Raw genomic sequence first — 25,816 nt, 5'->3', positions numbered from 1 at the left:
TTGTCTGAAGGGAACTTTGAATATAATCCGCGGATTTCGTAGCAAGACGCTGTATGTTGGGACCTGTTGCCATCCAACCCTTTGTAATCAATTTAATTTTTGCTTTTGATAGCTCAGTCAGAGCATTGTTAGTGAAGATAATAGTAGGGAATGAAACTGAGTTCATAGTCTCAGTTTCAACGTCAGAGTGTACAGTAAAGTATTTCATCGAAATAGAAGTAGGTGGAGTCCCTGACCTAGTTTGAGTGAGGGTGCCGCGGGCATTTCAACCGTTAGTAAGTGCTCGCCCCTTCACCCATACAGGTAGGTCATTCCACTCAGTGTCGTAATTCGCCCTTCTTTAAGTGATTTGACCCAATTATTAGTTGATTGTGCAAGTGTTGCAGTAACGTAGTTGATATGCTTTGAGTGAAGTAATGTTTACGTCTTTAACGTCCCCTGAAACGTGATGTCGTTGTCACAGTTAGTAAGTGCTTGCCTCTTTACCCATACAGGTCCCTAACGCAGCCTAGGCCGTGTCTGTAGCGTGGATGTTGTATCCACTATGTCTGGAGAGATGTCCGAGGTCCAGTAGGATCAGTTATCTTCGTGAGACCCGACCGTCAGACACTTCAGACTACCTATGGGCCCCATAGCTGGCCCGTCTGACCCTAACGCTCGGCCCTCGAGGTGACCCCAGATCACCAAGCCACACACCACTACCAGCCCCCATCATTGGTGGATGAGTGTCTAACTCAGTAGGGCTATGGTGTGGTTGTGTTATTCCACTGGGATCTTCAGAGTTCGTTGGAAAGTACCCCATGGTGGCAGGACCCCATGGCGGTTGCTTGAGTATCACTCCTGACGACTGAGTGTTGTAGTGGCAGTTGCCCCTGGTCTTAATGGTGCTAAGTTACTGTAAGAGTTTATGTGTTATTGAGTATGTCCACCCAGTAGTGGTGTGAGTGTTATTGAGTATGTCCACCCAGTAGTGGTGTGAGTATTTTGAGCCTGAGGGCATAGTACCAGGTTTCGTCTGTTGGTACATATATTCTTTCTCCTACCTCCATTTTAATATTTAAATAAATATTGTATTTGTATATTGTGTCTATTATTTACCTACAGTATCTACCGTTATTTCTTCCCTATTATTTGATACTATCATTACATATACCCACGAGCCTCCTCTCTTCACGCTACCAATGGTTGTAAGTATTAAGGTAAAGAAGAATGTTATAAGAGGCACAGGCCCTTATAACAAGAGCTTGGCAAGGAATATTCCTCTATTCCATTCAATCAATGCACTGCCAATCAAGCTTGACCCTGCAAGTTTTGTTGAAGATGATGGGATAGAGGAGAGCTTGAGGAGAAACAAGGCACAGTATCATGAGAGTTGCAGACTTCGGTTCAACAACTCAAAGTTATACAGAGCTCAGAAAAGGCGAACCTCTGCAGCTGCTACAGAGAAGAGCAGCAGTAGCAAGATACCACGAATGGTGAGAGACCCCAAAGCAACAGAATGCTTTCTATGTGAAGAAGAAGCTTCGGGAGATGACATAAGACATGCAATGACAATGAAACTTAATAAAAGAATGAATGATTGTGCGAAGACACTTAGCGATGGAAAACTCCTTGCCAAACTAAGTGCAGGAGATGTTGTGGCACAAGAACTGAAGTATCACCCTCGCTGCCTGGCAGACCTGTACAACCGAGAAAGAACACACCGAAATGCTCATGAGCAAAAAAAAGCACAAGAGCTTCATCCGAACAAGGACGCATACCCAACTGCTTTTCTGAACTGGTCACTTACATCACTCAGATGAAAGCTTCTAGTGAAGGTACTTAACCACCCATTTTCAGACTTGCTGACCTGGTCACACTCTACAGACAGAGACTTGAGCAGCTAGGTGTTGGATCGCCCGATGTTCATGCTACTCGACTGAAGGACCAGCTGCTTTTTCACATCCCCCAGCTGCAAGCTCATCACCAAGGAAGAGATATCCTACTGGCCTTTGAGAAGGATGTTGGCTCAATCCTGGCACAAGCAAGCAAATACGGTGACGCGAACCATCTGGCCAAGGCTGCTGGGATGATACGACGGGACATGCTTCAGCACAAGTCACACTTCAGCAGTGCATTTCATGAAGGATGCATTGAACAGGGTGTTCTACCATCACTGCTTCAATTTGTATGCAGGATTGAACATGGTGCAGATATCAAATCCCAACTCCAGCATGGCGCATCGAAGTCTGACCTTGTTATGTCACAGCTCTTACAGTACAACTGCTTTGCCAACTACAAGGTAGGAACACAAATCCACAGACACTCCAAGGACCATGAGACACCGTTTGCTATCTACATCGGCATGTCTGTGTTTGCTCAGACAAGAAAGAAGCAGTTCATCGACATGCTGCATGAAAATGGGGTCTACAATTATCAGCCCAGCTAAGAGAAGCAGTTGTATGCCAGTACGTGGAAGATGGAGTGGTGTACTGCGCACATCATTGTCATTCCTAAAAAACCCTTAATTCATATTACGCTACATAACATTCACATCCACCGCGCTTGTAGGAGTTCAGATGTACTGCGCACATCATTGTCATTCCTAAAAACCCCATTTAATTCATATTACGCTATATAACGTTCGGGTCCGCTGCGCTTGTGGAACCTCAGAAGACGGGAAGCATTGATGAAGGATGGCTCGCCTACTCAGTGTTACTAGACCATGTGTTGTATTGTACCCAGGTACAGCTATATAATGTTGATTGTGTGTATTCATGGCATCAAGGTGAATTCAGGGTATCCATAGGACGAATGTTAAAGTCCAGTTGAGCCGGACTAGTGTACTGTAGGACTAAGTGGGGATCAGGGTTTGAAGGTCCTACTATTTACATCTGTGAACGTGTAGCGAAAATAACTTCTACAGATATCATATGAAAATACATGAGAACAATGGTCTGGAAAAAGGATAGGTGTATCAGAGCTGTGTGAGGTGTTGGAGGTGACCCAGAAACTGTGCTTGAAGGGAAATATCTTGTATGCGTCGGTGTGAACTTAATACACCTCGTATCCCCACGTGACATATACCCACGACAGGTGCAGTGATCGGAGAGTCTTGTGTCTGTGTTCAAATAGTGCAATGTGTGAGAGGAGGATCCCTCATTACAGTTTTAAGTGAAGTTGATACACCCCCGCCATGAACATTCAGCCTCGAGTGTGCCGCGTTGATATTATAACCCAATGAATTTACCCACGAACTAGCAAACCAAGACCTTACCTTAGTGTGTAATTTAGGATTAAAATATATGTTTATACGGCATGAGTGACAATATACCGAAAAGTGTTCAGGTGAGAACCGTAAGAAATGAAAGTAAGGGTTGATGATTGGAAACTGTGGGCCTGCGCGGTGACGAGCGGCAGGGCGCTGCCCTCAGTACCCGCCATTCTACCGTCACCTCAGGTCAGTGTCCTATCTGGCTATATCCCGCCCTATAATTAAGGCTTATATAGAAGTTATTACAGTTTAAAGCTTTGCCTGATATATAAGTGTAATAGTAATGTGTTAGGGGGTGTGATAACCGCCCGTCAGGCATTATTTCTCAGTACCCTCCGTTCTACCGTCACCTCAGGTTCCATGCGGTCGGAGTGCCTTGTTGCCCGGCAGCCATTATCCCTATGAGCGTCCCAACAGGTGGTGACTACTCCCAGCTATGCCAATCCACTGTGAACCAGTGGATTTCCAGCACACCACTCCAAATGAGTAATAACAAATAAGGAGACCGTGAGAAACTCTGCGGTCGTCACTTGGAGCGAACTATAATACCCGGCGTAGAAATAGTACTGGTATGTCTCTTGGTGAAGCCCTCGTCTTTACCCACCGAGGGCGGTGTGCAAACGAGGTGCCTGTTGTGTATACCTAAAAGTCACAAGGAGTCCCATACCTGCAGGGGTGGAGTGTAACATGTGTGTTGAGATGGTGCTACTATGTATGATAACCAATGGTGCTATATTCCATACAGGTGGAGCAGTCTGATGTGTTAAGGCAGTGGTTCTCAACCTTGTTTGCCCCATGCACCCCTTTCACCATATGTCAGAATGTCATTCCCCCCTCCTTTCCAAGATTGTCTGCCTCAAAAAGTGCATTCCAAATAATATGCATATAATACTGAAAATCCTTTATTTTTTCCATATTAGTACATATACATTTACAATTTTACATGGATTATTTTATAGTGGAGTTTTACAAATTAAATGCCAATTGAAAATGTTGATGGATTTATAAAACTTGAATAAAAGTAAAATAGTTTTTTTATATTTATAATGAATTACTTAACAGACCAAACTGAAGCATAATGCAATAAACAAAAAGTTCAATAGAATACCAGGATATTGTAAATTTGTAATTAATTTTATTCAGATGAAGATTACAGTCAATGGGAAACCTGTGATTGTTTTTTCTGCGCCAATTCTGGGATACGCGGAGGAGTGCTTGAAAGGGCACAACGCAGGTCATTTTCTACCTCTAATCTACTACGTTGCTTCGTTTTAATTTGCAACAGAGTTGAAAAGCCTGACTCACAAAGATATGTCGACACAAACGGAAGCAATGCAGGGATAGCTCTTTCTGCCACTTATGTGTAGAAATCGCACATCAAGGGCCCAAATTCTGTGATTGATTTCTCATCGAACATATCTCTTGCTCCCGAATCAGTTTACAAAACTAGATTCCCCCCTGGTTGAGAACCCCTGTGTTAAGGGATAGTGTAAGAAGGAATGACCAAGGTAAGGTGGTCACAGATTGTTATGCAATAAGTATGTGGATGACACGCCATTAATGTAAGACGTCTGGTGTCCATCTGGGTAACCAATATTTTCGTTGTTCTTCCGAGGAAGACCAATTCATTTGTATGTTTTTTACCATTATGCTTTATAAGGAATAAATTAATTAAGACATGTGTAGTGGACGTCTCCCCTACAACTGTGTAGCCGCATTCCAATGCCACAGTATCCTAGCAACCAGCCACCTGCTACGTCTTCCCTAGCAACCAAACGAGCGGCCCAGGGGAGGGGGCGTCACCAGCTGCTACCGTATCCCAGCAACGGAGTCAAGAAACCGGCTACTTCCCACGGGTTTACTTCCGGCTGCTGTGTATATAAGCTCTGTCTCTCCATTAAGATTCATTCTACTCTACGTTCCTGAACACGCAACACCTCCTCCAAGCAAGCTCCTCGCTGTCCAGCTCTCATTCAACCTGGAGGCCAGCAACAGGCAACATCTTCTCTAACGAAGCTCCTGCACATCTACCTCCTTCAGCACGCTACTCACCGAACGTGTCTACTGAGCAGCTCCTCACCACACGGCATCTCCAGCACCAGACTGTCTTCCATATAACTTATATTATATAAGAAAACCACCACCTTAGAGTTTCCATCCATCCATCCTGAGTGCTAGAGAAAATAATATCACGAAACCCTACACATGTTATGGTTTTGTAGTGGATTTCTCCCCTACAAACGCTGTTTGTCGCTGAGTAGCCGACCCCACCAATTCCCCAGTGTATGCCTCGTGGTCTAGGTCAACCAGCGCCGCCATACATCACGGAGCGGTGATCAACTACTAAGCCACACCTACCCCCGCTATTTAAGACCTGACCTCGTGGTGACCTGCCTCTTTCTACCTCCACCAACCAGCCAGCAACACCTCCTTCTCCTCCGCCGCTGCCTGGCGGCCCTCGCTCCCCCTCCGCCTGCCTGGCGGTCCTCTCTCCCGCCGGCGAGCATGGCGACCCACAAGCTGTCCTTCTCTGAGCGTCCTCACCAACCAGCTCTCTCTACATCACGCTTGTAACCATGCTGCCTTCCCAGCACCAAGCTGCATTGTACATCCAATACAACATGTATATAGAGAGCACATTGTGAGTTTCTTCTCCATCCCATCCTGAGTGTGTCCCAAAACATCCTGAACCCCTACAGTGCTTCACCCTTCTTTCCCCTTATCGATCTGGTCAATGGAAAACCTAACCCAATGCCTAGTCCACTCTGCACGCTACCTAACGAGCTACATGCTGTCCAGAGGGGATCTGGTGGCAGCGACCCTTAGAAATTAAGATTAGAGTTAAGTATTCCCCCTTAGAATTAGTGACCCCCAGTCTGGCAGTATACAGAAAACGGGAAACATTGTTAAAGGATAACTCGCCTACTCAATGTTACTGAATCATTTGTTAAATTGTACCCAGGTACGGTTATATAATATTACTTGTATGTATTCACAGCATTAAGGAGAACTCTAAGGTATCTATAAGAGGATTGGGAAAGTCCAGTTGATCCGGACTAGTGCACTTTAGGACGAAGTGTAGATCGTGGTTTGAAGGTCATACTATTTACGTCTGTTAACGTTTAGCGAACAAAACTTCTGCAGATATTATATGAAAATACATGAGAACCATGATCTGGAAAAAGGATAAATATCAGAACGATGTGAGGTGTTGGAAGTGACCCAGAAACTATACTTGAAAGGAAATATCTTGTATGCATCGGTGTGAACTTAATACACCTCATATCCTCGGGTGACGTATACCCACGACATGTAGAGTGATCAGAGAATCTTATGTCTGTGTTCAAATAGTGCAATGTGTGAGAGGAGGATCCCTAATTACAGTTTTAAGTGAAGTGGATAAACCCACGCTATGAACATTCAGCTTTTGTTTTAGGGTGGCATCCTTTGTGCCCGGCCTACAGGTGTGAGTTGAATGATATAGCCCAATTGATTTCCCCAAGAATGGTCAAACCTGAACCGTATTCTAGTATGTAAGTTAGGATTAAAATATGTATTTATAAGACATGAGGTTACAATGTACAGGAAAGTGTTCATGTGAGAACCATAAGAAATCAAAGTGATATATATATATATATATATATATATATATATATATATATATATATATATATATATATATATATATATATATATATATATGGGGTTTTTTCAGTTAGGTTGGGTTTTGGTTTGGTTAGGTTAGGTTATGATAGATACATAAGCAAACAATTATACAACATATATACATACATACATTACATACATACATTAAACACATTAAACACACACACACACACACACACACACACACCGAACCATCGAAGCTGCCGGACTATCAGGTCCCAGAATAGCTGCCCGGAATAGCTGGGTCCAACCTGTCATCAGCCTTCATAGGGTAAGGGCATGTGTAGTCGGCGCTGCCCGCTAACGCGGCCGTGGTCTCTTGATCGTGGAGACAGCTGCCAGCCCGGTCTGTCGGGCCGTCCCCTCCCCCATCTCCGCCTTCCCATCTGGATTTATCAACAACCTCACACCAACAGTACAGTGCAAAGATTGACGATCAACCCACAAGTGATATACAAAAGTGGCAATTTCAACTCGAAGGAAAAGCACAAAAACACAGCAATACTGATTGTGGCTGGATCTGACCTAACCTGACCTGACCTCACGGCTTCACCTGACCTAACCTGAAGGATGGAGCACACCTGCATTGCCCCAAGCTACTGTCCTGGCCACACCTGCCCAACCGCATCCAGCCCATACGAGCACGAACTGATTGCTACAAGAACAGCCCAGTCCCAACCATTGTAAAAATTATCAACACCTAATCATTATATATCATATTTGTATTACTTATGTTACTTGTACATCATTTGTAAATCAAGAGAACCATTCCCCGATTATGTAATTGTATATTTTCAGCCTTCCGGCTGCCATGCTCTTTCAATAAACCGTTAATTATTATTATTATTATTATTATTATTATCACAGCCACGTCATGAGCTACACCCTTGCTATGCGCCCCCGCCACACACACAACCTGTAACCTGTTGAGGATTAAGGAAACAACTTCAAACAAGTACGCCAGTGAGCTCATGTGGTGTGGGTCAGGTGTTAGGTCAGACACGACGAGGATTAACTTGCCGCCGATACAAAAGGAAGGATTAACGTCTCCAGTAGCTGCAAAACCATGCAGTCTCGGGTCATATCAGTTCATGTACAGCCGACCAATCCACCAGTTACAAGCAATTCACTTCAGTTCTGCACAAGTCTCCATCGTGACAAGACGAGGGGAGGCTAGACGACTTTTAAGGTCTCTTGTGTTTTCGATCCAGTTATTTACTTCGTTGGAAGACATAATACTATAAGGTAAGAAATATTAAAGTATTGGTTAAAAAATATTGATGTGACTTTTGCTGCGACATTGATAAAGAGGAGTTCCTCGTTGAGAGAAAAAGACTTCAGCATTTTGTTGCTGTTGCTGCTATAACTATTAAAGACAGAATACAGACGTGGAAAGAAGGCCCCCTTGAACTTTTGCAGTTTATTCAAAAGTATAACCTTGGGAACTCGGTTCCAAATATAGTAATAATGCTGAGGATTTTCCTCACAATTGCTGTTAGTGTTGCTACCTGTAAGAGGAGTTTTTCGAAACTAAAACTGATCAAGAATTACTTAAGATCTACTATGAGCACCTTGCGGTTGAGAAATCTTGCCATACTGTCTATAGAGCGACAATTGACAGATGAAATAGTTTTTGACAATGTCATTGAAGAATTTGCCAACAAAAAAACAAGAAAAGTTACTTTGTAGAAAGTTGTAGTTTTCATTTCAGAAATAAAGATGGTCCTAATTTTTTACACGTTTTTACTTTTTTCCCTATCCTATATGTCGTTTTTGCTTTTTGTTTAACTGTTACTTATAAAGTTTAAGTATGTTTGGTGTGTATTTAAAGCATACTATATTTGAGTATGTGAAAGTACAGTAATATGTATTTTTTGTGGCGGCACGGGGGGGGGAGGGGGGGGGGCGGCAAACTCAAGGGCCGCCCCGGGCGGCAAACTCAAGGGCCGCCTCGGGCGGCACACACTCTAGCTACACCACTGGTTATTACAGTTTAAAACTTTGCTTGGTGTATAAAGTGAAATAGTGATGTATTGGGGTGGGTGATAACGGCCCATCAGGCATTATATTTTAGTATCCTTCGCTCTCTCATCAAACTCAGGTCCCACGCGATCAGAGGGCCTTGCTGGGAGTCGGCCATTATCCCTGTGAGCGTCCCACCATGTGAGGTGACTACTCCCAGCTATGCTATTCCACTGTGAACCTGAGGATTCCCAGCATACCACCCCAAAGGAGTAGGAATAAATAAGGAAATTCTTGAGAAACTCCGCGGTCGTCACTTGGAGCGACCTATAATACCAGGCGTAGAAATAGTATTGGTATGTCTCTGGGTGTAGCCCTCATCTCTACCCACCGAGGGCGGTGTGCGAACGAGGTGCCTGATAAGTGTACCTAGAAATTACAAGGAGTCTCATATTTGCAGGTGTGGAGTATAACAGGTTTGTTGAGATGGTGCTACAGGGAGGTGAGATGGTGCTACTATGTGTGATGACCTATGGTGCTATATTCCATACAGGTGGAGCAGTCTGACGGGTTAAGGGGTAGTGTAAGAATGAATGACCGAGGTAAGGAGGTCACTGGTGGGTATGCAATAAGTATGTGGATGACACGCAATTAATGTAAGACGTCTGGTGTCGAGCAGGGTAACCAACATCATCGTTTGTTCTTCTGAGGAAGGACAGCTCACTTGTATTTTTTTACAGTATGTTTTATAAGGAATAAATTAGTTAAGACATGTTATGGTTTCACCCTTCTTTCCCCTTATAGATTTGGTCAATGAAAAACCTAAATCAATGCCTATTCCACTCTGACCGCTACCTAACGAGCTACATACTGTCCAGAGGGGGTCTGGTGGCAGTAACCTTTAAAATTAAGACTATAGTTAAGTTATTCCCCTTAGAACTAGTGACCCTAGAATCTGGTAGTATAGTGGTGTGTCCACCAATCTTGAGGAAGCAGTTGTTCAGGACTTCAGCAGTGGACAACATTGACCACAACCCCACTGCGATTACGGCCAAAACGTCCTTCCATGGGACCAGTGTGTCCATCTTCCAACATCCAAGCCCTGAGCAAGCTGGTGAGGAGCGTGAGCCACTCAGATAGAATGCAGATACGATGGTCAAGAAAGTTCCTGAGCTTCCAGAGGCATTCACCAATGTCCGACCAGCTTATATTATGAAGAATCCCAATCCTCCCTTGGTAGCACCTCAGTCATTGCCAGCACCTGAGTCAATCCAGTCACACCTGCAGGAAGAGTATGCTTGGCTGGAAGAGGTCTTGCTCACTGAGGATGTGGATGATGAAGTCTGCATCACGTGGGCAGCTCACCATGCAGCACAGAAGAGGAGTCAGCCATTTGAAGTGAGCATTACGTCTCTGCTTCCCTTGCTTCGAGATCAGGCACACTCTGTGGCAACCATCAAGCATGTCAAGGATAAGGTTCGTGATACAGTGGCTCTTCTGAACCCAGGTCAGATCCCAGTCATAGCTGCTGACCAGCCACTGTATGCCCTGGCAAAACAAATCCAATGGCATTGGCCTGAGTATGGAGAAGACAGGTATGTTATTATGTTCGGGAGACTTCACATAGAGATGGCTGCACTGAGATCACTAGGAACGCTACTACAAGACAGTGGTTGGACAGGTTCTCTTGTTGAAGCAGGAGTGGTTTCATCTGGTACAGCAAAGTCTTTTCTGTCTGTATCAAGTCACAGCATGCAGCTTGTACAAACTGATGAAGGAGGCATACCAGGACTATTGCTCTGATGAGTCTGAAAGGTCAACTTTGAGCTTTGAAGACTGTTGTAAACAACAGAGGCTTGAGAGTTCACAGTTCCAATTCTGGAACCTTGTGCTGGACATGGAGCTCACCATCTTCATGTTGATCCGCTCATTCAGGAAAGGCAATCTCAAACTCTACCTTGAAGCACTCTCAGAGCTGATCCCCTACTTCTTTGCGAACAACAATGTTAATTATGCCCGATGGCTTCCAGTTCACCTTCGAGACATGATGTGTTTTGAGCAACAACATCCAGAGGTAGCGAGGGAGTTCTACAAGGGGAACATTGTTGTCCACAAGTCCGGAAGAGAATTCTCTGCCATTGCTATTGATCAAGCCTATGAACAAAACAATGCAGTGATTAAAGGCGACGGAGGAGCAATTGGGTTGACTGAGGACCCAGCAGCACTTCGTAGGTGGATGGTGGCTGGACCTGAAGTGAGTCACCTTGGTGCTGCATATGAAGCTGCGTCAGGTGCAAAAGATGGAACCACCACCACCAGCCGACATCATGAGCAGACCCTGAGTGCACAGAAATCTTTCTTTGAGAAGGTGGAAGCACATTCCAAGGCGCTGCGGGAGATGGGCAACCCTTTCCAAGAAGAGTCATCTGACCTTCTGGTGTTAGACACAAAGAACATTGTAGATCCAGATATTGCTAAAATGGTTGGTACACACCATGACAGAGGAAAAGAGCATTTCCAGTCATTCTTAGAGGGACTAAAAAGTGAAGGTAAATGTCTGTTCTACCACCCAATCAAGAAAAACAGATCCTCCTTCTTCAAACATGACCACGTTGTTAGCAGTTCCAAAGAGAAGGTACTGAAAGATGACTCTTCATCACCAGTCAGAACAGACAGTATGACTTGAAAGAATTCTTCAAGCATGAGAACCAGTCAGCTCCTGCCTCCCTCAGTGACAATGGCAAGCTTCATACATGTCAGAAGTCACAGCTGGCTGAAATTCTTCAAGCACAAGTGAATACTAAAGAGAGAGAACCACATAGAGATGCTATCATCATATATGGCTCAGCACTGATCCATGCCCTGCCTCCACGTACCTTAAAGACTTTTGATGCCTATGCCAGAGAAGACATCCTGCCCAAAGTGGAATTCTATGGTGCCAAATACAATAGGGTGGATGTAGTGTTTGATGTATACAAAAAGTCAAGTCTGAAGTCTGAAGCCAAGTGAAAACGAGGACAGGGGATCAGGAGAAGAGTTACAGGAACCAGTAAGACTCCCAAAAACTGGAGAAGCTTTCTGCGAGATGACAAAAACAAGACAGAACTATTCCATTTTCTCGCGGAGAAAATGTGTGAAGCACAGACGACAAGCACGGTGGTTGTGACAAAGGGAGAAGATGCCATTAGCAACACAGAGAAGTTCCAAGAAGCTGTGGCTCCATGCTGTCATGAAGAAGCAGACACACGAATATTTGTGCATGCTAGGGATGCAGCAATGGAAGGTAGCAAGTCCCTCATTATCAAAGCCAATGACACTGACGTGGTCGTCATAGCAGTATCTGTACTGCCATCACTACAGGAGCTTGGTCTTGATAACATGTGGATTGCCTTTGGCCAAGGAGCCAGTCATCGATGGATTCCAGTTCATGATGTAGTTTCTGCGATCGGGCATAAGAAAGCTAGTGGGATCCTATAATTTCTTGCTTTCACTGGCTGTGACGTTTTGTCTGGCTTCCGTGGGAAAGGAAAGAAATCTGCATGGCAGACATGGAATGTCTGTGATGAAGTTTCTGAAACAATCACCAAACTCAGCCAATGTCCAACAACAGTTGCTGATGTTGACCTGCAGAAGCTGGAAAGATTTGTTGTCCTCATGTACGACAGATCTAGTGCAGCCACTAGTGTAGATGAGGCAAGACTAAATCTCTTTACCCGCAAGCAGAGACCATATGACTCCATTCCACCAACCCAGGCAGCCCTCAAGGAAGATGCAAAGCGGGCTGCCTACCAGGATGGTATCATCTGGGGCCAGGCAATAATCTCCAATCCAGAAACCAGCAGGCCTGTCAACTGGGGATGGATGCAGAAGGGAGAGGCATGGCAGATACGTTGGACGACTCTTCCCCCGATTGCGACATGCTGTCAGGAGCTGACCAAATAAAAATTAAATGTTCCTGTAAGAAAGACTGCAACCAGAGATGCAAATGGTTTTGCTCTGGACTTTCCTGCACAGCTCTTTGCAGTTGCATATGTGAACAGCAGTAAATGCACAAAGATGTACTGTCAGGAGAAGTCACAGGAACCAGTGCTAATAGTGAGTACTTTTTTTTTTAGTAAGTTCTTTTTGTTATATTTTTTTTTACTAAAAGTGTTATTTTATGTGGACAAAAATGTTACAATGGACTTAAAGCTACAAAAAAATCACCTGAGCATGCTTGAAAACATACATATCTACACCCAGATCACTCGGATTGACCAACTACATCAATTTCTATGAGAAAAATCAACTTTTGAAGGTCACTATGGCGGCCATCTTTAAAAATGGCCGCCCTCTTGAATTTTCAAATGGCCAATCAGGCACACTTGACTAGTAACCATTAGAGAATTACCATGCCAAATTTGGTGCTTGTATCACCATTTGCATGATTCTCTTGAAACATTGCATTTAGCTGCCCCACTTTAGAGACCGGTGAGCCTGGCCAGCATAATATGTAAAGTACTTGAGAGCATTATCAGAGATGCCGCGATGGAACATCTACTATCCAAATAATTATCCAAATCATTAAAACTCGTCGTAACAGTAATTAATAATAATAATAATAATAATGCTATGGATATTATTATTATTAATTAATTTTTATTATTATTATTATTATTATTATTATTATTATTATTATTATTATTATTATTGTATTAATTTGTTTGGTAAATTATTAGTACGTACAGAAATTACTTACTATTTACCATTCCTGCAGTCCTTATGAAAATATTCACGTTTCCTGAAAATGATCTAAAGAAAAAAAAAATTTTGGTTGAATTGTAACTCTTGAGGGAACCACACTTAGCCAAATATAATTCACTTGTAATGTGGTTGAAATGATCTCTGTTATTATAGTTGATTGGAAGTACAGTATCAACAGATATCAATAATTTTGAAAATATATCTTTATAGCGGTACTTTTGTATAATCAGAAATCAAGAAAGCTAACCAGATCAAGTGTTGGTTAGCTTACGGTCAGCTGATATTGTTTACAGCAGTCGTCATGGTAACGCAGTGGACGACAGCAAACTCCACGTACCAGGTTTAATATATGTTGACTTTGAAATATATTTGTAATAATTTGGTACTTTATAATTTATATAGCTAGGAAAATACATTATATATTAGATTTTATTAAAATATCTAATATGTTAATTTTATATAATTGAGGAATAAAGACAAATAATATTGATGGGAAACGTGTAGCAACAATATATGGACGCAAGTGCAGCTGGGGAGAACTCACAAGAGGTGATGTCTGGTAGATTCAAGCAAGATCCTCCTAGTTCCGCCAGCTCTGACAGGTCGGTCTTTCAGGAGAGGCAAGAGCATGCCCTGGAGTATATTTTGAAAGGGATTAATTACCAATTTTGACGTTATTGATGATTATATGAGTGAAACTTAAAGGGATGAACTCCTAGGCCTGCCTTGGGATGAAGTTATTGGTTGGTAATGTTGAAAGCTTACAAGAGCATCATGTGTTTGGGGAGGCTGCTGGCGGCCCTTGTATACCACTACTGTGGGGGTGGCAAAAATCGATCCTTCCTGATGTTAGAAGATACATTACGGTACTGAACTGGTCATTTCCATACAAACGAAATTAATTTAGGAGTTTGTGATTCAAGGGAATGAAATTAGGAATTGTAATAATGGACCAGGAGTGTATGTATACAGTATTGTATTTTAATTTGTTTGGTGACAGAAAGGAAATTTTGCTGGGTAATGTGTCAAGAAATCCTTAGCATGTATATTTTATTTCGAAGGTCAGTTTCAGAGACAATAGACCTGAACTAGTAGGCTTTTTTAAGTACAGTATGTGTCTTCGTTTAATGTTGGTATTTGAAAGTAAAAGGATTAATTTGGCAAGAATATAGTTTCTGGATGTACTATTAACGATGCCAGGCAAAACAAAATAACCAAATGTAACCTATTGGTCTTATAATATATTTGGTAAAGGTGTAGATAACTTCTACCACCACAAGGAATTGTCCGAATTGGTTGAAATTTGTACTATACACTAATATGATATTAAACACAAAAATGGAAACGACACTGCATAGAACCTGACCTTAGGTTGGATATGTTAGGTCAGGTTCTTTGCATTATCGTGTTAATTTGGTAAATTTGCATAAGCGCACCACACTGTTTGAAAGTCAAAAATATATTTTTCTAGTGTATTTGTGTGTGTTTAGACCGAGTATGACCTTCATTTCCTTCGGAAATTGGCCTTTTTTTATAGATTTTTTTGGGGGGGATTTTTTCCGAAAAAAATAATGGCTAAGCGAATAAAAAATAGACCAAAAAACACTAGAAAAACAAAAACCAAACCTAACATAACCTAACCTAACTGACTCTCACCATATGATGGGATCACCTATTTCTTACCTTATTGCCGTCTCTTTGGGATAAGGGACGAGTTAGGACAACGCCACATATGTTGGTTTTTGCGACATTTACATTCAGTCTTGCACTTATGACACTTTACTGAGGTCGGGAGAACACCATGCGATCGAAAAAATGCTACAGTTTCTTCGTTTTTTTTTTCCAAAACTCGCAATCGGCTCCATATAATTTAAGTGACATCCATCACAGACTTCCATGGTCGGAAATTAATTTGAATTTGGAAATATGAGAGACCCAAAATAAAAATCGATTTTGATTGGGCCCAAAATATCGCGAATTAAACCAAAAATCGTTTTAATTGGCTGCAAAAAAAAAAAACACTTTTGATTGGCCGCGTGACGTGTACGGGAATGCATGCGCGTGATGATTTATGAAGGAGACGCAGGAGACATGCAGTGTGGGAAGTGAGGTAGGTGATAAGGGCGGAAGATTATTGGAAGAAAATAGAGAACATTTTGGATATGCTATCTCCGTTATTATACATCTGCTACGGTAATGTAATAGATGACAATTTTCTTTTGTCGTTTAGTTGATTTTTTGTTTTTTGCTCATAAAATTGCATAGAAGTGACCCGGAGAATATAATTTACATTGCTGGAATTCTTATAAGATAGTGATTAATTTGAATGTAAACATGCCATAGTTTGCACTAGACAAAAATTTTAGTAATCATTTTGTACATTATTTTGATTACATGTACAGTTCAGCTTTGCCCTTAGGACAGTGTGTGCATGTAAATGAGTTTCAATAAATGAATTAAGTTACATATATTGAGCCAAAAATAATAGTTGAAAAACTTTATGTAGACAGAGCTTGCATGGCTAAATTTTAGAATGACCAATAATTTTAATACTGTACAAAAAACTGCACAAATATTAAAGTGCACAATTTTCTTGATATTTACTCCATTGGAAACGAATGTAAACATAGAAGAGATTACTGAATTGGCTGAGTACCTCCTCAGCTTATCAGCTGATGTTAAAAACAAAAGGTGATTTTCGTAAGGATTTCGTTAATCAATTTTTTTTCGTTAACCGAATTGAAGATTCTTATGGAAGGTAATTCGTTAACCGAAGCATTCGTTAACCGAGGGACCACTGTATATTCTTTTCATTTCAAAGGGTTGACTGCACATCAATTCTTCATATAGTTAGTCATAGCTTTAGATAACTGAGTGATTAAAAAGCGAAGTATAACTCACGATTTCTCCAAAGAAGTGGAGAAGGTCCAACAACGTACACCAGTTCTCCTCTTCTGTTTAGCCTAGTATTTCAACGTTTGGCTGCTGCCTTTGTTCAGATGCCAGTAATGGCTGAGGCTTCATTTTTATTTCTTTAGCGATTTTGATTTATAAGCATTTTCCCTTTATAATAATGTTATTACAGTCAACCTCAAAAATTCAAATTGCATGGGCCCATGAAGTATACAAATTTTAGAAAAATTCGAATTTTAGATGTATGGAAGCGCCAGAGCAAATTGTTGTATCAAAACATGCTACAAAAATTATTTGCATATCTAAAAACTGTCAATAAGCAATAGGTATAAAAAATTAAAAGTATTACTGTATGTATATTCAACAACATTTATTCTAATATGAAACTAAATACTACGTGACTAAAAGCCTTTAGGTGAATACTATGTAAATAGTTTCTATACAAAATATTGTACAGTACTTTTAAATTGGAATTATTATCGTATTCGTATGTAAAAAAAAATAAAAGTCTGTTAAATATAAGAGACAACAAGAAATCATAGAATTATTAATGGAATAAACATCGGTAGGTTGGCATCTGTCGTGTGACTACTCTCCTCCCCTCCTCTTTATCCCGCCTTTTTCCACACTGCCTGCAGTGATAAAATATTTTGTTTTACTACTGTACAATATTGCTTAATACACATCTTCAATAATACTTCCAAATATTGACCTGGTTGTAAATAATTACCATTCAGTATAATCATTGTCACTATAGTGGGGTTGGTCTGACGAGTAGGCTACTCACCCTCTGCTACATATGCAACTCTAAAGATGATGTTGAGTTGCCATGTATCTGTAAACTTTTAGAACGTGTTTTAGAAATTATATAGTTAAGCTGAAATAAATTATAAATCAAATTATAATTTGACAAAGGGGAAACATGAATACAAGGTATTAAAAAATACTGTAAGGATTGTATATTTACCTTAAATTTCTGAGCTTGAACTGTTTATTGGTCCCGTGAAACATACTTTTTCTTCTTTTCCACACTGCATGCTAAACTATCAAGTGAACACTTATTTGATGCCATTATAAGGGTGAAAGTTGAATATTAATAAAGTTAACCGTGGAGCACTTGTGAGACGACCACCACGAGACACAGAAGGGTAAACAATGCGTGACCTAGCATGTCTTGGAACCCGGATGCGCTTGTTGTGCTCAGCATTATGATCGCATTTGAAAGCTTGAATTATTATGGCGATATTTTCATATTCGAAACCTAAAATTTTGGCACTTATTTTTAATCAGATTCTAATAGAATTTTAGATGTCTCCGAATTTTTGAGGCTCAAATTTTAGAGGTTTCACTGTACTAGTATTCACAATATAAATTCAATTATTGCCACAATGATGTAAAGATCATTTCGGAATTTACTGACTCATTCATATCTGCATTTTTTCCTTCACATTTATTTCTATCATAATTTCACGGGCTGATAAATTTTACCGTCATCCCGCGGGTCACACCTGACCATCCCAAGGGCCACATTTGGCCTGTGGGCCATGAATTTGACACCCCTGGCCTAAACCGTCAACTTCAGCTAAACATAGCCTGACTAAAGAACCAACATTGACTGGTCACCCTTTGGCCGTTGAAAACACAATCAAAATCACAGATCCAAACAAAAACAAACCATACAACCTCTTATGGTCGCTGCATGGAATGTTGAAACTTTCTGGATACTGGCACAAATGAGCATCCTAAAAGAAGAACTGCCCTTGTAGCTAGGTATAACATCAGCATAACAGCCATCATTGAGTCCCGGTTCCCAGACGAGGTTCAACTCACAGATCGGGGGTCTGGCTATACCTTTTTCTGGAAGGGTAAGTCTGCTACGGAGAGAAACCGCATTTATGGAGTTGGCTATGCCATCCGCCAACGCACCCTACACAGTCTAACTGAAATGCCTATTGGGATCAACGAGCGCCTCATGATGCTTCAAGTCCCACCGAATCACTCATGTCATGCCTTTTTCATCAGTGCATAAACCCCAACACTGGATACAGAGGATGACATCAAGGAGGCCTTTTACGCCAACCTCGACAGAGTGCTAACCTCTATCCCCAGAGAAGATAAGATTGTGCTCCTTGGTGACTTCAATGCTGAGTTGGCAGAGATGCTGACATTTGGCAGGGAACCATAGGGAGAATTGGACTAGGCAAGTGTAATCCCAATGGCCTACTCCACCCCAGCAGGTGTGCTGCACACAACCTCACTATCACCAATACCTTGTTTACAGTAGGCAGGCCAACAAGTTCAAGGGTTCGTGGCAACACCCACGATCCAAACACTGGCATCTCATTGACTACATCATTGTCAGAGAAAGAGATTGCCGAGATCTCCTCATCACCCTTGCCATGCGTGGCTCAGACCACTGCGACACTGATCATCGGCTCGTCAGAGCCAAGCTCTCACTTCACGTCGCCCAAAACGGCGAAGGCAGCGAGCCTCCAGAAGAGGTTTTAACACTAAGCGTCTGAAGGATATAGCGGTAGCACATACTTTCAGAGAGCAGCTCGAACATGGGCTGATAAACAACCCAAATCCCAGTGCCGAATGGGATATTCTCAACACTTTCATGACAAAAACCTGTGGAGAGACCCTCGGCCAGATCGAAAGAATACACCAGGACTGGTTTGATGAAAATGACCCAGCAATCAATGTACAGTACTCATCAATGATAAATGTGCTGCTTTAACTGACTGGCAGAACAACCCTCAGTCTCGGACCAAAGATGATACCTTCCACAAGAAGACAGCGGTAGCCCAGCGGGAACTTTGCAATCTAAAAAATGACTGGTTTAAAAATAAAGCATGTGAAACACAAAAATTTGCAGATCGGCACAAGATGCGCGAATTTTTCAATTCCACCAAAACATTTTATGGGCCAATCACTCGTGGCGCATCCCCCCTCCGCTCATCCGACGGTAACTCCATAATTAAAGATGATGGAGGCATCTTTCAGCACTGAAAGAGCACTCCCGGTACCATTCACTGCTCTACCAAAACACCGATGTGGGTGCCCTGACTATCCAGCAGGTCCCTCAGCATTCAGAGCTGCCCCACGTCTGCTATCCTCCATTCCTGGATGAGGTAGCTACTACCATCAAACAGATGAAAATAACAAAGTTTCAGGGCCTGATGGAATCTCAACCGAGGTGTATAAAGTAGGAGGAATTCTATTTACCAGCCGTCTTCACTCTCCTGGAGAATACAGTGGTCCCTCGGTTAACGAACACAATTCGTTCCACAGAGTTGTTCGTTAACCGAAAATTTTGTTAACTGAATCCATTATTTCAATGGGATATTGGGTAATTGGTTCCAACTCACAGAAAAGTACATGCAAAGTATAAACAAAATGCAGTAAAGTACACTTACTTTGAGGTGTGTATGTAGAATGTTGCTAGTTGATGATAACGATGATGGGAATTAGAAGTGGGGGGTGGAGAAGGAAGTGGGAATGGATATATGCTTGATGAAGTAATTTCACCAATAAAATTTTAAGTTCACTAGCTGTAATTAAAGATTTTTTATTTAAATCAACACTGCACTGTGCTATATATTATCAATATGTTAACTAAATTTCAGAATGACCAATAATTTTAATGTAAAAACGTAAAAATACTCTGTATTCAAGAAAGCAACAAACACGATGTTTCCTCCACTGTAAACAAAGTTAAACTGACGCTTTGGCGGGTGAGTCAAACGGCTGATGAGTGCACAAAATGCTAGTTCCCTGTACTGCATATATTATCAATATGTTAACTAAATTTTAAAATGAATAATAATTTTAATATAATAAATGCAAAAATATTGAAGAGGACAACTTTCTTGATATTTACTCCACTGGAAACGAATGTAAACATAGAACCGATTACTGTATTGGCGGACTAGCCGATCAGCTGATGCTCACAACAATACGTGTTTGTCGTAAGGATTTTGTTAATTGAAGTTTTGTTCGTTAACCGAATTGAAGGTCCTTATGGGAGCTAATTCGTCAACCAAAATTTCATTAATCGAACCGTTCGTTAACCGAGGGACCACTGTATATGGGAAAAGGAGGAAATCCCCCAAGCTCTTAAAGATGCCTCCAATGTCAATATTTATAAGAACAAGGGAGACCGGTCTGACTGTGGCAACTAACATGGGATCTCCCTGCTGTCTGTAGCTGGCAAGATTATCGCCCGAGTCCTCCTAAACAGACTTCTTCCTAAGGCGGAAAACTTCCTCCCAGAATCTCAATGTGGCTTTAGACCATCACGTGACACCACTGACATGATCTTTGCTGCCCATCAGATACAGGAAAAGTGCAGAGAACAGCGTCGTGACCTGTACATGGCTTTCATCAACCTAACTATGGCACTTACTTGGTCAACAGGGAAGACCTCTGGTGGACCCTCCCTCAGCCGTTTTGGCTGCCCCCAAAAATTCATCGCCATTGCGAAGCAACTCCACGATGGCATGAACGGTAGTTTCCTGCACAATGTCACCCAGTCTGAGTTCCCCATTCAATTTGGGTTAAACAAGGATGTGTACTGGCACCAACTCTCTTCTCCATTTTCTTGGCTGCCTTCCTTACTCGTGCCAGTGCCAATTTAGCCGGCGAGGTGGACATCCAGTACCGGATGAAGGGTCTTTTAAACATAAGAAGACTCCTGGCAAGAACAAATGTGTCAGCAGCTTCAATTGCTGAACTTCAGTATGCAGATGACCTCACTCATGTTGCTCACACTGAACGCAACCTACAGGAGATCCTGAACACCTACACTGATGCGTATGCACACCTCAGCCTTAAAGTGAATGTATGTAAGACTCAGATTCTCTTTCAACCTGCCCCTAGTTCAGACACACCTCCGCCATCCATCCAGCTTAACGGTACTACCCTCTCTAATGTTACCCACTTTTGGTATCTCGGCTCCCACCTGTCCACCACCTCAGACATCGATGAAGAGATTCAGCATCGGATCAGATGTGCATCTCAAGCCTTGGACAGACTCCGAAACCATGTCTTCAGCTGTAGGGAGCTGAAATTATCTACTAAGTTACATGTATATTGAGCAGTGGTCCTCCCCACCCTGCTATATGGCAGCGATACATGGGTCACATACAGGAGGCACCTCAAGGCACTTGAGAACTTTCACCAAGGTAGTCTACGTTCCATCTTCTGAGTTTGCTGGGAAGACAAGAGAACAAATGCCAGTATTCTTGCTGACACCAACTGTAGGAGCATCGAGGCTACCATTATCCATTAACAACTACCGTATATGTCGGCGTGTAAGATGGAATTTGAACCTTAAACAAATCAGCCCAAAATTAGGGGTCGTCTTAAGTGCCTGGTATAAAATCCGAACCTCTACATCCTGTGGTTTAGTGTGTCACCAGTGGTTATGGAGAACATCGTAAAACACTCGCCTTAATCCCACGGTCCTACCACGACATTAATTATTTTCTACTGAAACTTACGTTTGGGAAGCTTGATTAAAAATAAGATTACCAATATATTAAAATAATAAAAATGTATTATACACCTGTCTAACATTCCGTAAATACCGTAAAATAACAACATAATAAACCCAGGTATCATCACGCACCGCCCGCCATTTGCAACTGGCGCCGAAGTAAACAAACAGCCAATCCTACCGATCGTCTCCCAAAGCAAGTTAATAAACGCAGGTATCACCACGCACCACCCACCATTTGCAATTGCCGCCAAAGTAAACAAACAGCCAGTCCTACCGATCGTCTCACGAAGCAAGTTTAAAAATTTAAGAAAATACCTGCAGTGTATTTTATGCCTACATTTCTAATATATTACAGTACAGGTATATTATAAATAAATAAATAAACAAATAAAACAGTAAATCCGTTTCAAGTAAATGGTAAAATTTTATTCGACACCGACATTAGTTCCAGTAAAATAACCGACACCTCAGTGACGTCACTAGTGTTTACACTACACCAGCTGATAACGTTTGATGCAGATTATGGTAGGTAGTTGACATTTGTTTAACAGCATCACTCCAATGGGGGATGGTTGGTAAAGGACTACTGGTGCAGTAAGCTCCCAGTGGTAAGTGTCAGATTTGCGGTAGTCTTTCACAGCGAGTATAGCTGAAAACCTACGTTTTAAATGGAAATTTGGGGGGGTCGTCCTATACACCTTGTGGCCTTGTACGCTGACATGTACGGTACGCTGGACTGGCCATGTTACCCGCATGGACAACTGTAGACTGCCAAAGCAGCTACTTTACAGTCACCCAATGAATAGTAAACGTAATGCCACCGGGCAACTGAAAAGGTATAAGGATATTCTTAAGACAAACCTGAAAAAGTGTCAAATCGACCTGGGGGACAATTGCTCCACATCGTAATGCTTGGAGGATCACCACACGAGAAGGTGTTAATACTTTCGAGTTAGACCGACTGCAAACCGAACCCTCCTCCCCACCGGAATATCAACAAGTTCACGCCAGAAGTTACTATTTCATTTAGGAAAGAAATGGAACCAGTGTTAAACAGAGGTGAACAGTGGTGAACAGTGCTTAAGTCAGTGAGAACAACTCAACAGTAACAGTGGTACCCAAGTTGACCTTTCACACAGTGAGGTCCCAGGTACCCAGTGATAACGGCCCGTGAGACCCAACTACCAGCGATGTGTTAATCCGTCTACGATAGGAAGGCCTGGAACCACACCTCACTCATATAACACCATCTGTGAGGGAATTACTACACCACGTGAGGCCCCTCATAACACCATATGTGAAGGAGTTACTACACCACGTGAGGCCCCTCATAACACCATCTGTGAGGGAATTACTACACCACGTGAGGCCCCTCATAACACCATCTGTGAGGGAATTACTACACCACGTGAGGCCCCTCATAACACCATCTGTGAGGGAATTACTACACCCGTGAGGCCCCTCATAACACCATCTGTGAGGGAATTACTACACCACGTGAGGCCCCTCATAACACCATCTGTGAGGGAATTACTACACCACGTGAGGCCCCTCATAACACCATCTGTGAGGGAATTACTACAACTATTTTGCTGTTCAACACCTACATTAATCTGTATGTTCACTGTATGTTCCTCTACCTTTCTAATGAAGGCTTTTGTTAAACCACCAATGTATGTAATAAGTCATTTATGCCCAATGTATATTTTCAGCCTTCGGGCTGCAGAACTTTCTCAATAAACCGTTAATTATTATTATTATTATTATTATTATTATTACAAAACCAGGTACAGTGATATCCTCATTAGCCGGAACAATTGGTGCAGAGCACTTCTGGGAATGAGAGATTTGAAGACAACTCTCAAAGTAACTCGTCTCGAATTTTCCGCCATGCACGGAAAAATTTTCTTGGAAGTTCCAGAAATTGCCCTTTACATCATTTATTGAACCCAGAAAAATATTTCATCCATGAATTTCTGGGTAATCGAAAATTTTTTCAAGATTTCCAGAAAAAGTAGTATTCCGATTTACGCCGTCAATTGAACCCACAGGGTACCGCAAGTGAAATCTGCGAATGGAACAACAGAACATGGGATTAATTCCAATAGAGACTGGCCCACCCCCAAACTCCACTTTTTCCGACACAATACCAATGTTGTAGTAAAAATAACATCTAAATTTTATGATGGTAAGCTCACACAATTAATATTTAAGAGAAATAAAGTCGCCAGGTTAATGTCCATTCAAATAATGGACTCCAAATCCTCTTCCCAGCTCACTGGCCCTACCTCTCTGAGAAATGCTTGGGTAAACACTAGATTTTAACGCTATAATAAATAATACTCAGACTAAAAGTTAGATAATATAATTGACATTTCTGGATTCCTTGCAGGTCAGGGAATATTTTGAATGTAAACTTCATATATTTTGCACAAAAGATAAAATATTTGCTTTTGTGTAAACCAAATTATTACATTAGATCTAAAATTTGTATGTCTAATGCAAAATCCATGATGTTTATATTCAAAATGATCATCATATTGTAAGAATTCCAGCAATGTAAATTATATTCTGGTCCAGTAATTTGTATGAATTTCATGAGCTAAAACAAATATCTTCAGTTAATAAAAAATATTCTTCAAGGACACTATCTGTCAATCAAAGTACCCCACCTTGCCCCTTCCAACTCCCAGATGGTCGGTCGTCCCAACCTCCCCACCTTCCTCCCTACCAGAGAAATGGGTGAAAAACTAATTTTAACTTTTAGTAACAAATAATACCTCAGACTAAAAGTTAGATAATATAATTGGCATTGCTGGATTCCTTGTAAGTTAGGGAAATATTTTAATATAAATGTCATATATTTTGCACAAAAGATAACATATTTACTCAGAGTAAAAACATTACATCTAAAATTTGTATGTCTAATGCAAAATCATGATGTTTATATTCAAAATGATCATCAAATTGTAAGAATTCCAGCAATGTAAATTATATTCTGGCCGGGTAATTTGTATGAATTTTATGAGCTAAATAAAAAATTATACTTCACGCCAGATATGGGTAGATGAACTCAAGGAAAGTGAAAGTTCGGTTCTGGTAGGGAGGCATCGCCAAGATATGAGAAATCGCTAGAAAGTGAAAACCAGCTGCAGAAGCGGGTACAACTGTACCTGATTTTCCTCTCTCAAATCCGGAAAAAACTCCCCCATCCCCAGAATTGTTATCGAAAATTTTTCTCAGAATTTTCCAGAAAATTTCGGGTTTGGGAATGATTTTCTGAGAAAATTTCAATTCCGGTCATCGGAGAGTTCCGGGTTTGAGGGATTCCGGCTAACGGAGATATTACTGTATTACTTTATTTGTTTAATTTTCTCTCCTAATTAACAAAATTTTTACTAATTTTACAACGATACAATATTTGTTAGTGAGGTAGGCTAATAAATATCTGATGAAATTAAAAAAGAATCATAGATATTTTGGTAAATTAAGATAGAACTTACCTTTTGCTTTACTGCAGTGCTACAGTGGTGACTATAATGTGGCTGTAGGGGTTTTAGGGTTAAAAAGAATCTGTTTATTATCTTTTGTACATTTCTTTAGGCTTATTTTGGTTTTATTTTGTTTGCCAACTTTATTATTATTACTCAAATCTACTTGTCAACCGGGCAACTTACGGGCACACAGACATTAAAAAACACTTTCCTGGCGATTAATTCTGGCTACTCCGGGTTGCCGGGCTATATAAATTTTCCCTGCCTGCTTGAGACTCGAGT

At 41.4% G+C, this 25,816-nt stretch overlaps 1 protein-coding gene across 1 annotated transcript in view; it reads left to right on the top strand.

The window, feature by feature from the left end:
• Window positions 1-14,137: 14,137 nt before the first annotated feature.
• LOC121867075 (uridine-cytidine kinase-like 1) overlaps window positions 14,138-25,816 on the top strand; it is a 28,434-nt gene continuing 16,755 nt past the window's right edge. The window contains exon 1 of the mRNA XM_042366831.1: window positions 14,138-14,226. Coding sequence (XP_042222765.1) covers window positions 14,138-14,226 — 89 coding nt within the window. The remainder of the gene's footprint in view (window positions 14,227-25,816) is intronic.

Source organism: Homarus americanus, unplaced genomic scaffold (assembly GCF_018991925.1).
Source record: "Homarus americanus isolate GMGI-L3 unplaced genomic scaffold, GMGI_Hamer_2.0 scaffold6317, whole genome shotgun sequence".
NCBI classification, from domain to species: Eukaryota; Metazoa; Arthropoda; class Malacostraca; order Decapoda; family Nephropidae; genus Homarus; species Homarus americanus.
This window is presented reverse-complemented; position numbering and strand designations above follow the sequence as displayed.